General features: G+C 40.1%; 1 protein-coding gene across 1 annotated transcript in view; it reads right to left on the reverse strand.

Annotated features, from left to right (window-relative positions):
• Nucleotides 1-15,799, reverse strand: part of STAB2 (stabilin 2) — a 335,756-nt gene that overhangs the window by 182,834 nt on the left and 137,123 nt on the right. Inside the window, exons 24-29 of the mRNA XM_073575159.1 lie at nucleotides 13,937-14,021; nucleotides 11,063-11,221; nucleotides 9,721-9,816; nucleotides 9,482-9,577; nucleotides 9,204-9,251; nucleotides 7,313-7,449 (exon numbers count right to left, since the gene is read on the reverse strand). Of these exons, the coding sequence (XP_073431260.1) occupies nucleotides 7,313-7,449; nucleotides 9,204-9,251; nucleotides 9,482-9,577; nucleotides 9,721-9,816; nucleotides 11,063-11,221; nucleotides 13,937-14,021 (621 nt within the window). The remainder of the gene's footprint in view (nucleotides 1-7,312; nucleotides 7,450-9,203; nucleotides 9,252-9,481; nucleotides 9,578-9,720; nucleotides 9,817-11,062; nucleotides 11,222-13,936; nucleotides 14,022-15,799) is intronic.

Here is a 15,799-nt window from a genome sequence, read left to right on the forward strand (position 1 = left end):
CCACAATCCAAGTGTAGAAATTGCAGGAACGCGGGATGCCGCCACGGACAGGGGGCAGATCAAGAGTTAAGGTTTTTATTAAACAATAAATTCACTCCACGCAGGGAGTGAGGGATTGCAGAGGGATAGTAGGAATGGCGCAGAACTGGGAAGGGGGAAGGATGGGTAGGGGCGAATGATAGTTCCATATTAAAAGAGATGACACTTATCAGACTGATGTCTTCTGGTATACAGAGTTTCAGGGTTCCAACAGTGGCACCGACAGCAGTGGCGCATGTTGTCTGTGTTGCCTGCGACAGGCGGGGATCCAACATTGGCACTGGCAACAGCGGCACTTGACGTCTCAACGCAGTCTCTGAGAAATGGGTAGAATTCCCGTTCCTAATGGTGTCTGGCTCGGTAATGAGTCCAACATGAGGTACCGCCGGAATGAGCCCACGCTCCGCACTGTTTTCAAGTCCTTGTATAATAGGTCCTGGCCTAGCTGGGAGTCCCTCACGGCGTTCTACTAATGGCACGGTCTCTGGCGTCAGCCCTGAGTCACCTCCTGGCGAGGAGGGTGGCGGGAACCTGTCAATTGGTCACCTACCATCAATGGACCTCTCTGCAGGGGGTCTGTAGGGGTGGCCAGCGCAAATGAGATGCTCTGCTTTCACAGCGGTCACAGTGCCCGTCGTGCTAGTCAGCTTTCCCACGCAAGCTCTGCTCTTTTTCCCGTGCGCAGCGCTATATAGTCCTGCCTCACCTACCCCAGTCACATGACTCGGTTCGTCCAGCACTCTAGATCTTCCCCCCTTCAACATTGGTGAAATCATCTGCAGTTCTGCAATCGGCGTGTAAAAGGTACCCATTCTTAGGTCTGACCAGTGGTGAATACGCTGAGTTTAAAAGAATAAAATCTATTGACTGGAATTGTATAGCTTCAGACCAGCTACAGAATGCTGTAGATAAGCCCCCGATGTCTATGCCAGCAGCTAATAGGGCAAAAAAAGGGTGACAGATTCCCTTTAAGTAATCCATTTCATTTCTGGAGCATTTCCGCGCACAAAAAATGCTGCGGTAAGGCAACAAATCTGTAACGAGTGCGCATAGCTTTATAGATTTCACATTTTTTCCAGCATTTTCCCCTAGTCTACGCTATCAGACTTTAAAAATGCATTCTACTTAAAGACAAGCACCACCTTGAAGAATGCTATTAAAACACATGGTCTTTTTGCAAGGAGTTTAAATATTACAAAAAAACTGCATCTACAACGGTGCTTAAAAGTTTGTAAACCCTTCAGAATTTTCCATACTTCTACTACAGTAAACAATTTCTTTGTACCATGAATCATAGAATCATAGAATCATAGAATCATAGAATCGTAGAGTTGGAAGGGACCTCCTGGGCCATCTGGTCCAACCCCTGCTCAAAGCAGGATTCGCTAAATCATCCCAGTCAGATGTCTGTCCAGCCTCTGTTTGAAGACTTCCATTGAAGGAGAACTCACCACTTCTCATGGCAGCCTGTTCCACTCATTGATCACTCTAACTGTCAAAAAGTTTTTTCTAATATCTAATCTGTGTCTCCTCCCATTCAGTTTCATCCCATTGCTTCTAGTCTTTCCTTGTGCAAATGAGAATAAAGTTGATCCTTCTACAATGTGACAGCCCTTTAGATATTTGTAGACAGCTATTAAGTCTCCTCTCAGTCTTCTCTTTTGCAAACTAAGCATTCCCAAATCCTGCAACCTTTCCTCATAAGACAGGGTTTGCAGACCGGTCACCATTCTGGTCGCTCTTTTCTGAACTTGCTCCAGTTTGTTGATGTCTTTTTTAAAATGTGGTGCCCAAAACTGGACACAATATTCCAGATGAGGTCTGACCAAAGAGGAGTAGAGGGAAATAATGACTTCACGTGATCTAGACTGTATGCTTCTGTTAATACATCCTAGAATTGCATTTGCCTTTTTTGCTGCTGCATCACACTGTTGACTCATATTCAGTCTGTGATCTATTAGTATACCCAAGTCTTTTTCACATGTGCTGTCACTTAGCCCTATTCCTCCCATTCTATATATGCTTTTTTCATTTTTATTGCCCAGATGTAGTACTTTGCATTTCTCCCTGTTAAAAACCATTCTGTTAGTTGCTGCCCACTTCTCCAGTTTATTTAAATCTTTTTGAATCCTCTCTCTCTCTTCTCTAGTATTAGCTATCCCTCCTAGCTTTGTGTCATCAGCAAATTTAATCAGTTTACCCTCAATTCCTTCATCTAAATCGTTGTTAAAGATGTTGAACAATACAGGGCCGAGGACAGAGCCCTGTGGTACCCCACTTGAGACATTCTTCCAACTGGATGTGCAGCCATTTACGACCACTCTTTGGGTCTGATCACTAAGCCAGTTATGAATCCACCTAACAGTTGCCTTGTCCATTCCATACTTAGTCATTTTTTCAATAAGGATTGTATGAGAGACTTTGTCAAATGCTTTGCTGAAGTCAAGATATACTATATCTACAGCATTTCCTTGATCCACCCAATCAGTGATACCGTCATAGAAGGAAATTAAGTTAGTCTGACATGACTTATTAGTTACAAACCCATGCTGACTCTGTTTAATCACTTCATTCTTATCCAGGTATTGACATACATGTTGTTTAATAATTTGTTCAAAGATCTTTCCTGGTATAGAAGTCAGACTCACCGGCCTATAGTTGCCTGGGTCCACCTTCTTCCCCTTTTTGAAGATAGGAACAACATTTGCTCTTCTCCAGTGTTCTGGCACTTCTCCTGTTCTCCAAGAATTTTCAAAGATTATGGAGAGGGGTTCAAAAATTTCTTCTGCTATCTCCTTCAGTACTCTGGGGTGTAATTCATCTGGACCTGGAGACTTGAATTCATTTAGGTTAGCTAAGTGTTTCCTCACTATCTTTCTGTTTATAGATATCCTGGATTCTTCTATTCCCTTAATAGGACAGTGAATAACAGTTGATGTTACATTTCCTTTCTGAGAGAAAACAGATGCAAAATAGGAATTTAAAAGTTCAGCCTTCTCAACATCCTGTCTTACCATTTCATCATTTTCATCCTGTAAAAATCCTATAGCATCTTTGACTTTTCTTTTACTTTTGACATATCCCCAAAATCCTTTATTATTGCTTTTGACATCTCTTGCAAGCCTCAATTCGTTTTCAGCTTTAGATAATCTGATTTGTGCCCTGCAGGTTCTGCAGACAGCATTATATTCTTCTTTAGATATGCCTCCCTCTTTCCATTTTATAAACATTTTTTTCTTCCTTTTTAGCATGTGCTTAAGTTCTGTGTTCATCCATCCTGGTTTCCTTAAATGCTTCCTATTCTTCCCTCTTTTCGGAATTGTTAACAATTGTGCTTTGAGAATTTCATTTTTCAAGATTTCCCATCCTTCCTGGACATTTTTGTCTTTAAGGATATCCAGCCATTGGATCCCTCCAATTCTCTTTCTGAATCCCTTAAAATCTGCCTTTCTGAAATCTAACCTTGACGTCTGAGTCTTCACAGGTCTTCCGCCTCTAGTTATCCAAAATTCTAAAATAGCATGGTCGCTACCTCCTAGGGTCCCAGCCACTTTTACCTCCTCAACCATTTCCTCCCTGTTTATAAGGATTAGATCCAAGGTAGCAGTTCCCCTTGTTTTCTCCCTTACCTTTTGGAAGATAAAGTTGTCAGCAAGAGAGGATAAGAATTTCCTTGACCTGTTAGTTTTGCCTGAGAGAGATTCCCAACAAATGTCTGGATAGTTGAAATCTCCCATGACAACTATGTCATATTTTTTGGAGAACTTGGCCATTTGATGCATAAAGAGTTCATCCATATCTTCAGCTTGCACAGGCGGCCTGTAGTAAATGCCTACAATGGTGTCCTTTCCATTGTTCTGTCCTTGTATTCTTACCCAAACAGTTTCCACAGAACTCCCAGTCTCTGAAGCTTCAATCTCTGTGCAGATATACGCGTTTCTAACATACAATGCGACACCCCCTCCTTGTTTATCAAGTCTGTTTCTTGCAAATAAGTTGTATCCTTCTAGTCTTGTATTCCAATCATGTGTATTGTCCCACCAAGTTTCAGTGATTCCAATGACATCATATTTCTTTTCCTGTGTTAGTAGTTCCAATTCTCCTTGTTTGTTGCCCATGCTTTGTGCATTAGTATAGAAACATTTTAGTTTGTGATTGGTTTCTCTTTCTCCAATATTTTTATTAATTAGATTCTTTCGTCTTTGTTCTTCCTTTCCACTTCTAATAGCAGAGTTCTCAATAGCATTTGTCAGGTGTATGGCTTTTTCTGGTCTTTTGCTTCCCTTCCCATGTTGTTCTAGTTTAAAGCTCTCCTTACAAGTGTAGCAAGGCGACTTCCAAATACATGCTTTCCAGTCTTCGTAAGGTGCACCCCATCTCTAGCAAGTAGTCCATCGTATAAGTAGTTCACTCTGTGATCCAGAAATCCAAATCGTTGCTGACGGCACCATCGACGTAGCCAGTTGTTCACCTGCAGAATCTTATTCCACCTCCTTGTTCCATGGCCCTCCACTGGGAGGATGGAAGAGAAGACCACCTGCGCTCCCAGTTCTTTCACTTTCTTGCCTAAGTCTTCAAAGTCTCTGCAGATGGTTTCCAGGTCGTTTCTTGCGGTGTCATTTGTCCCCACATGTAGTAGCAGGAATGGGTAGTCATCTGTAGGTCTGAAGAGTCCTGATATCCTGTCAGACACATCTTTAATTTTTGCACCTGGAAGACAGCACATTTCTCTTGAAGTTATATCCGGTCTGCAGATAGCGGCCTCTGTTCCTCTCAACAGGGAATCCCCCATGACCACCACTCTCCGTTTCTTCTTCACAACATTTTTCTTTCTCCATCCAGGAGGACTCTGAAGGCGTACAAGGTTGCTATTTGTTTGCAAAGTCTTATCCTGATGTATTTCTTCATCGTTTTCCTGCGTGAGAGCCTGGTACTGGTTTCTGAGCAGTATGGGTGCTGACTGCCTCCTGATCCTCCTGCTTCTCTGGGTCACATGTCTCCATTCCTCTGTTTCTTCAGGTGCACTTCGAATTTCTTCTCTTTCTGTAACATGAAGAGATAATTCTGCTCTGTCCAAGAACTCTTCACCTTCCTTAATGATCTTCAACGTAGCTAACCTCTCTTCGAGATTTTGCAACTTTTCCTCCAACAGGGACACAAGCTTGCATTTGTGGCATGTGAAGTTTGGCTTTTCCACTGGTAAATCTGTGAACATGTAGCAAGAAATGCAGCTCACCAAATGGCTCCTGGCCTCTTCCATCTTGAGATTTCTTAAAAACGATGAAAGATGATCAGCGCGCGGTTTTTCCGATTTCCTCTTTTCAGCTGCAACGGCTAAAACCCAGTGATCGTTGAGCTCGCGGAGACTCTTCACTTATCCCAGAAGGCACTGGGAATATGCAAATGATCTCCTCAAGACTCTTCCCCTGGTTTTCCGATTTCCTCTTTTCAGCTGCAACGGCTAAAACCCAGTGATCGTTGAGCTCACGGAGACTCTTCACTTATCCCAGAAGGCACTGGGAATATGCAAATGATCTCCTCAAGACTCTTCCCCTGGTTTTCCGATTTCCTCTTTTCAGCTGCAACGGCTAAAACCCAGTGATCGTTGAGCTCGCGGAGACTCTTCACTTATCCCAGAAGGCACTGGGAATATGCAAATGATCTCCTCAAGACTCTTCCCCTGAGAGCCAGGAGATATTAAATATTAAAAAGTTATCCATCTTATAAAGTATCAACCACTGAGGACTCTCACATTTTTATATTTTTACATACTTCTGAAAAGGCTTGACCTAAAACATCAGATTTTCGCAAAAGTCTTAAAAGTAGATAAAGAAATCTAAATCAAACAAATGAGTCAATTTTTTTTTTTAAATAAGGAAAATGATCCATTATCCCATCTCAATATCATGTAAGTTGCTAAAGTATGTGAGCTTTAAGATTAGCAGATAATTTAACGGTTAAATTAAAATCAGGTGATTGCAATCAACGGGATGAGAATTAGGTGTGAGTGGGAAACCTTTTTTATTTGAATAACAGGGCTCTATCAAAGTCTAATTTTCACAAAACATCTGAGGAAGTTTATCACGTAACGGACAAAGTAGATTTCTTAAGAAGAGTTGCTGATGTTCATCATACTGGACAAGATTACACATACAATAGCGTTTGGACTCTACCAATCCACATTCAGACACATGGTGTATAAATGAATGAAATTCAAGGTAATCATCATCCTCCCTAGGAGTGGTCGACCAAGAAAGATCACTCCAAGAGCAAGATGTACAATAGTCCACAAGGTCTCAAAGGAACCCAAGGTAACTTCTAGGTAACTTAAGGCCTCTCTCACATTGGCTAACGTTAATGTTCATGAATCCACCATCAGTAGGACATTGAACAAAAATGGGGTGTGTGGAAGTACTGCAAAGAGAAAGTCACTGCTCTCCAAAATGAACATTGTTGCCATCTTCAGTTTGCTAAAGATCACCTGGAAAAAGAAAAATGCTGCACTGTGGCATAAAACCTCATACCATCTGTGAAACACGGTGGTAGTAGTATCACGGTTTCGGGCTGTTTGGCCGCATCTGGGCCAGGAGCACTTGCCATCATTGATGGAATGATGAATTCTCAGTTATACCAGAAAATTTCTAAAGGAAAATGTCAGGACATCTGTATATGAGCAACAAGACAAAAACTCAAAGCACACAAGTAGCTATACAAAAATGGTTAAAGAAGAATAAACAAACTTTGGGAACAGCTCAGTCAAAGTTCTGACCTCAATCCTATAGAAATGTTGAGGAAGGACCTAAATTGAGCAGTTCATGAGAAAACCCACCAAGATAATAGAGTTCAATCTGTTTTATTTGGAGGAATGGGCTAAAATTCCTCCAAGCTGATGATCAGGTCTAATCAACAATTACCGTAAACGTTTAGATACAGATATTTCTGTACAAGGAGGTGACATGAAATACTGAAAGAAAAAGTTTACATACTTTGGCCACTCACAGATATGTGATATGAGATAATTTTTCTCATTTAAAAAATGAGAAAGTCTAATATTTTTGCCTCATTTGCTTTATTGGGTTCTAACTATTTAGTTTTAGGACTTGTATGAAAATCTCATGTATTTTTAGGTCACATTTGTGCAGAAATATGGAAAATGTTGAAGGGTTCACAATCTTTCAAGCGCAACTGTAGCAGGCTCAAACTAAAACTACAACATGTGTAATCAGTAAAATTCTGTTCAAAATTTTAATTCAATAAATTGGTGTTTGCTTACTTTAGTAAGAATGGTGCATTTTCTTTTCTCATCCAGTAAATCTTATCCTCCTTCTTCATAATGTCAAATGCACGTTGAGATGGGATAAGCAAAGTGACATTTGCAGATTGAGAAACCAAGGATTTTATACTGGGATCCTGAAACAGAAGTGACTGAGTATGAATATTTCTAATGAGGCCTGAAAATGCTAAATACAGAGAAATGAACATTTAGCACTCATATGTAAGCCGATCTGTGATGAATATCAACATGGCCACTATGAAGAAACTGATAAAGTTGTTCTGGATGTCTGATAATATTATTCAGGTATTGGGGGAAATTTTACAAATTGGTAGAAAAGGTGTTCATCAGACACCATATAGTAGAAAAGGACACAACATTCTGTTAAGTGATCATTCACATGGCTTGGTCACATACTCACCTACTATGTCTAACACAGTCCTTTAGTATATAGTGTACTTACTTATTTTGTATAACTGTCCCTTAGTATATACTGTAGTGTACTCACTAATTCTGTATAACACTATCATTAGTTACATAGTTTCCTCTTTTGTTATGTATAACACCGTCCCTTATTACGCACCATTCACTCTAGTTATATACTGTATGATGCCGTCCCTTATTATATAGCTTCCTCTGCTGTTATGTATAGTGCTGTCTCTTACATAATGTATTCTTGTGAATACAAACAACCCTAAAGATAGGGAGATAAAGGGGAACAAACGCGACGCACGATCTAAGTGCAGTACAAACTAAATATGAAATGCACGCGCTGATGATTGCACTCACCTGATGTGAGACGAAATGAAGCATTGACAGAGGATCCCACAAGAATCCAAGAGAAACTGATTGTAGCTCGGCCAACTGGGCTCATGGAAAGTTTCAAACATCCGTGGTGGGAACAATCGATGAGCAAGGATACACCCAGTAAGTAGTTGGTGCTTCCATATAAAGATTCTCGTAGATGTTAAATATGAATATCTGTTTTATTAAGGAAATACAGGACAACGCGTTTCGACTCCAACGCCTTGGAGTCTTCTTCAGGTCTATAAAAATATATCATACAGAGAATTCAACCACACTCTCCTTATATACATTCAACTTCCCACGTGACAAAATGGGGCGGAGTGCTGAGGGAGCTCTACAGCACCGCCCAGATAGATAAAAAGGAGAGTGTGGTTGAATTCTCTGTATGATATAATTTTAATGACCTGATGAAGACTCCAGGGCATTGGAGTCAAAATACATTGTCCTGTATTTCCTTAATAAAACAGACGTTCATATTTAACATCTATGAGAATCTTTATACGGAAGCGCCGACTACTTACAGGGTGTGTCCTTGCTCATCGATAGTGTATTCTTGTTATTTTTGTTATTCACAGTGCCCTCTTTTATTACATAGTCCCCTCTCTTGTTAGATATAAAATGACTGCTGATGAAGGAGCTGGTGACCAGACTACCAGTCCATCAGCTCCTCCATTAGAGAAGAACTTTTCCTATGCTCCATCAGCCATCATTGCATTATACAGCTATCAAGAGAGGACAGTATGTAATAAAAGATAGGGCTCTATATAATCCAATATGTAAGGGACGGTACTGTACATAACAAGAGAGGGCACTGTATAATAAGGGACGGCAATATACATAATAAAGGAGACTTTGTAATATATATACATGCATATGTGTGTGGCTATATTTATATATGTATGTAGCTTTGTTGCCATAAATGGAGGGGTACCCTTGATACATTTCTTGCACAGGGGCCCCAAGCTGTCAGTGTCCGCCCCTGATCCTAATCCAAATAAAGTACAGGTATATGAGCTATTTACTTACAGATCCATTTTATACACAGGCTTATAACAACATTATCAAATCATTATCTTCAACTTACATCTAGCAATTTATAAAATTCTGAGGCTTCTGGAAGTGATGCAACCACCTAAGACCAAACAGATATGTTATATTGTGTTTGTGTAAAAAAAAAAAAAAGAAGCTTTCTGCATGTAAAAAAAGAGGATAATAAAAAATGCAGTCTAAAAATAAGAATAAGCAAAAACAACTACTGCAATTTTGATTAAATTATTTTTGGGTTGATATTAAAATCTCATTGTTCATCTTGTGATCAATAAAATTAATAACTGTAGATATCTCAGATACATGAAAACTTACATCTGCTATACTTCCATAACAGACTCTTCCGTCACCTTGATACCCTTCTTTACAAACACACTCCCAGAAACCAGACGCTACTTTTTGACATTTTGCCTATAATAAAAAAATGAATGAACATTTAGCAAATATTTATCTATCAATAATACACATCACGTTAAAGCACTAATGGTTTACTACATTACAAAATGCAAGTGATAAACTCATATATATAATTATTCTTAGCGTAGGTAACCTACCAGAGAATGACACTTTTCAGTTTCTCCAAGGCAAGTATTCACAGGCTCGCACTGAATTCCATCGCCTCGGAACCCTTTTTTGCACTCGCAGTCACTCTGCATGAAGAGTGGCAACATATTGCAGTTACAGTGCCTGGTTAACAATTTTTTTGGACTAATTGTGCTAAATAAAATCTTATTATAACACATTACTTGGCTGAAAATCCATTTTACAAGTGATCACATGTACAAAATGAATGGCAGATGCAGCTTCAAAACCTAATGCTGGCAATGCAAGGCCACATTCTACAACCGGACCCAAACTGGAGAATATCTGTAGCATAACTCTTTCTCTGTTCGCTGAAAACTGGCCCAGCGAACCACCTCCTACCTGCCATAATCCCGGCGCCTCTTCTGATTTGTAGACCCAGCTCATCATCATTGCTGCAACGTGATGCGCACATGATGTCGCACCACACCTGCAAATTAGGAGAGGTGCTGGGGATGCCAGCTAGCATAAGGCGGTTTCCAGGGTTCCCGCCTTGGACCAGAGTCATTCAAATTAACTTCCTCATCTTTACTACTGACCTGAACTCAACTAACTGTGTCATATGGAAATGATGTTGTCATGTAGGTGATTACACCCACAGTCGGGCTAGGGTTTGCAGCCATAACATAGGTGCATACAGTAAATTGGCCCATAATACGCATACATTAAAGGGGTATTCCCATTGCCAATATCCTATCTCAATTAGTAGTAGGTGTAATAATGATAATATTAGCAAATACTTCCAATTAGAAATGTTGTATAGTTCTCCTGATAACCTATGTCGCTTACCTCAGGTGCAGAGCATTGCAGTAGCTTAGGTATTCATGGTTACGACTACTCATATAGTGACAGTTAGCTAGTTGATAGTGTTTGTAACCAGCCACCACCAGTGACCTAGCTAATCAGAAGAACTATACTACATATCTAATTGGAGGTATTTGCTAATATTATTATTATATCTACTACATATTGGGAGATGATCTTAGAGATGGGAATAACCCTTCAAACTGTCTTCCATGGGAAACATACTCTGCTAATATCACCATAGTGGTTAATTACCATGCATTAGATTATGTCACGTGAAACAACTTCACTAAACTTCAACTACCATAACAATTCCACCACGTTTTCTGACACTTGTGAAGTGTTGGAGAAAAATAATGGAGCTTGCAAGCCCCATAGTGGGAGACCTCTTTCATTCACTTCAACAATAGCAGCTAAAATAATACTAACATACTGGTCAGTGGTATTATTACATATGCCCCATTGTCATATGATGTACAGTGTTTAATGAACATCAAGGCAGCTATTTACCTGGCCAGGACCAATATATAAGCAAGTGGCATCTGGGTGGCATCCTCCTTTGTCAGCAAGCAGACAGTTATTAGTCTCTGAGCAATCTATGCCATCACCTGTCCATCCTGCACGACATACACACTTGAATTTTCCTGGACCTGTTGGAATGCACTCAGCCTGTATTAAAACACATTAATATTAATATAAGATTATAAGAATATTATTAGGAAGATTTTTAGTAAGTAACATAGTAATGGTATTATGTGAGTAAAATAGATTCTTAAAGGGGAATTGCACTTTCAGGTAACTTTTTCAGAAAAAGTTGCCCTGTGTGTATACATGAAGAGTAACACAATATTTGGCCATTATATAACTTGTATCCTCCATTTTTTTATCAGTTTCCTCTAATTAGAAATTGACTGAGCAGGTGAGTGGAGACTAGAGGCTATGATGTCTCGTCTCCTATATGCTAAAGCCTCAACAAATTGATTCCCTATTCTTTGTCCCATTGATAACACACAAAGAAACAGCAGCAACATTGAAAGTATGTTACAACAGTACTGAGAAGTGTAGCTGTGAATCCTACACTTGGATTACCTAGTTAGAATCTGCACAATCTCTTTCTCTGCTTTCTATGTTACATCTCACTTTGCTCAACTCTACTCTTTACTCCTTCAATTTGCGGTGTAACCTGACACTTCAATGTGCTGGATATGAGCTGTTTTTCAAAACTGGATGGTGCATTAAGGAGATAGAGTGGAGGGAATGAAGTGGCTCAAAAGTGCAGAAAGAAAGAAGCATAATTCTCTGATAAAATATTATTACATAATTATATTTGCAAAGATCGTTGAAAGTGCAGTTCCATATAAAATGCATTTACACTAACCAAAAATACAAGTGCTTCTCACTAAATTAGAATATCAAACAGTTAATTTATTTCAGTTCTTCAATACAAAAAGTGAAACTCATATTATATAGAGTCATTACAAACAGAGTGATCTATTTCAAGTGTTTAGTGTTTATTTCTGTTAATGTTGATGATGATTATGGCTTACAGCCAATGAAAACCCAAAAGTCAATATCTCAGTAAATTAGAAAACTTTATAACACCAGCTTGAAACTTTATAACACCAGCTTGAAAAATGATTTTAAAATCCGAAATATTGGTCTACTGAAATGTATGTTCAGTAAATGCACTCAATACTTGGTCCCGTCTCCTTTGGCATCAATTACTGCATCAGTGTGGTGTAGCATGGAGAAAACCAGCCTGTGACGCTGCTGAGGTGTTATGGAAGCCCAGGTTGCTTTGATTGCAGCCTTCAGCTCATCTGCATTGTTGGGTCTGGTGTCTCTCATCTTTCTCTTGACAATACCCCATAGATGTGTGGACAGGTGCCAAGTCCTGCTGGAGAATGAAATGTCCATCTCCAAAAAAGTTTGTCAGCAGAGGGAAGTATGAATGGCTCTAAAATTTCCTGGCAGACAACTGCGCTGACTTTGGTCTTGATAAAACACAGTGAATCTACACCAGCAATTGACATGGCTCCCAAACCATCACTGATTGTGGAAACTTCACACTAGACCTCAAGCAGCTTGGATTGTGGCCTCTCCACTCTTCCTCCAGATTCTGGGACCTTGATTTTGAAATCAAATGCAAAATTTACTTTCATCTGTAAACAACACCTTGGACCACTGAGCAACAGTCCAGTTCTTTTTTTCCTTGGCCCAGGTAAGACGCTTCTGGCATTGTCTATTGGTCATGAGTGGCTTGACACAAGGAATGTGACAATTGTAGCCCATGTCCTGGATACGTCTGTGTGTGGTGGCTCTTGAAGCAATGACTCCAGCAGCAGTCCACTCCTTGTGAATCTCCCCCAAATTTTTGAATGGCCTTTTCTTAACAATCCTTTCAAGGCTGCGGTTATCCCGGTTGCTTGTGCACCTTTTTCTACCACATTCTTTCCATCCACTCAACTTTCCATTAATATGCTTGGATACAGCACTCTGTGAACAGCCAGATTCTTTAACAATGACCTTTTGTGGCTTACCCTCCTTGTTGAGTGTCAATGACTGCCTTCTTGACATCTGTCAAGTCAGCAGTCTTCCCCATGATTGTGAAGCCTACTGAAACAGACTAAGGGATCTTTTTAAACACTTAGTAAGCCTTTGCAGGTGTTATTTGCTTATTATTCTAATTTACCGAGATAATGACTTTTGGGTTTTCATCGGCTGTAAGCCATAATCATCAACATTAACAGAAATAAACACATGAAATAGATCACTCTGTAATGACTCTATATAATATATGAGTTTCACTTGTTGTACTGAAGAAGTGAAATAAGTTATCTTTTTGATGATAGTCTAATTTTGTGAGAAGCACCTGTATATGGACAGTAAGGAAACAATTAAACACTCTGTTAATACACTGTTGTAAACACGAATCAGAAATACCTTCAAATGAAGCAAGATGCATACCTATAAGGCTATGTGCACACGTAGCAGAAAATTTCTGCTTAAAAACCTGACTCCCTTTCCAGAAACCGCGGGTTTTTTTCTGCGCATTTTCAGCGCGGTTTTTATGCGTTTTTCCCACGTGGATCCTGACACATAGAACTAGCCAGAAATGTGGAAAAATCCGCAAAATTAATACGCATGCTGCGTTTTTTACCGAGAAGCGGTTTTTTTCGCGGTAAAAAACGCATCAATATGCACAGAAATTGCAAAATGCATAGAAATGAATGGGAAGCTTATTTTTAGTGTTTTTATAGCGGATTTATTGGCAAATCCGCTAAAAAAACACTGTGTGTGTACACAGCCTAAAAGTTTTTTACTGAATATAATAAGGAATAAATAAGCACCATAAATATCTATTTTGGAGTACGATCAACTCACATTAGCATTGCAGGATGAATTCATACAGGGATTTATTTCTTTGCAATTTATACCATCTCCATCATATCCTAATTTACAAACACAACTAGAAGAAAAACACAAAGATTATTGTTACTTATTATGTAGATCCCTTGCTGGATGGAAGTATATCTAAAGAAAAATTATGCACATTTATAATATATTATGTGTATTATTCCTCACTGTATCTGCTTGCTTACATTGAATGAAACCATTCTTAATTACATTCCAAAGCTGAAAACTCGTCATTGTTTTGGCCTCCTTACATATATGCTAATATTTTTACAATGTATCAGTTTAGCCACTATTATGACTTGAATACTGTGTTACAAACCTGTCCTGGGTATCCCAATCTCTGCTACCTTACCCTGAATCCACTGCCCTCTGTTGTGCTCCACAAGTTGCCCAATACTAAAAGACATCATCTCCCTATTCCTATTTAAGGCACTTTAAGACACACACCTGTGTCTTGGGATTGAGTCTCTAGACCAAGGATGTCAAACTCAAATACACAAAAGGCCAAAATTAAAAAAGTTTGGACAAAGTCCAACCTTGATATTTGTTAAAAAATGTTTACAAGTGAGAAAGTTTTTCCTTATCATCAAATATACTGTAGCAATGAACTTTTTCATATGGATACAAACTTAAATGGGTTGTACCACAAACAAAGTAAATTTTAATTAACAGATCTTAACATATTATATTATTCCAATGTTTTATTTTATGTAAGAGCAGTTAAAAGCTGTTACGGGCTGGCGGAACGCACCAAATAATAAAGATGGAATAATATATGAGGTGCGTTCGCAGCCCGGGGACCAGCGTGCAGACGTGACAAACTGCAGCTAAGCAATGAGGAGAGAGGTAAGTAGGGGGAAACCGGACATCAGTGGGTAACTACTGAGCTGCTGCTTACAGGAACGAACTCCTTTACCTCACGTAGTTCGTACCAGCCGGTGAACGGGTGCAATGTCCGCCCCGACAGACGCCACTAACCAGCCTAACAACTGAGCTGAAAAGCACACATTCGGCGCACGACGCTACTGTGGCGGACGCTGCGGTAGTAGTGGTCCAGGAGGCCTCTACTGGCTGACGTCCCAGGGTGCTAGAGTGTGATGAATAATTACACTGCGGCACTAAGCAGTGTCAGAGAAACGGTGCTGACTCTGATTCCTAAACACTAACTCATGCGTAATATCCAAGGAGGGGGAATCTTAATTAGTCAGTCACCAGTCTCATACATCCGTCATCACACATACACTAAACACTATAGCCTCAGAGTCTATCATAGTGCATGGCGGGGCGGCCATGCGAACCTTTTATAGCCGTATCCTTCCGGGACTTTCCTGACCCTCCTGAAGGCCCAATCCGAACTTGAGAAGGGCCTGAGCATGTGACTCCCGATCCCCAATGGAAGATCATCCCACCAGCATGCTTAGTGGACCGAAGGAAGGACTTAGACTCTGAAGTCTTTTGCTGCTGGCCAGTCTGCATTGCCATAACTGGACCAGAGGTGGCAGCAGCAACCGAGCCCATAATACTGGTGTGAGCAGAACGCTGGGATCGAGAAGTCTGCTGAGCAGGCTCCACTGCGCCCGGAGAAGAATGGGAGACCATTGACGGCAAGGCTCGGGATTCCCGCTGTTCAGTGCCCGGAACCCGACAACTAACAAAAGCATAGTGCTCCATACAGTATAATGGCCACAAAATGCAGCATGCCGTATAATAGCATCAGACACTATAGTGCTCTATACAGTATAATGGCCCCATATAGTGCTCCATACAGTATAATGGGCACCATATAGTGTTCCATATAGTATAATGGCCTCACATAATGCTCCATATAGT

Source organism: Dendrobates tinctorius, unplaced genomic scaffold, assembly GCF_039654945.1.
Source record: "Dendrobates tinctorius isolate UK_male_01 unplaced genomic scaffold, ASM3965494v1 ptg000043l, whole genome shotgun sequence".
Lineage (NCBI taxonomy): Eukaryota > Metazoa > Chordata > Amphibia > Anura > Dendrobatidae > Dendrobates > Dendrobates tinctorius.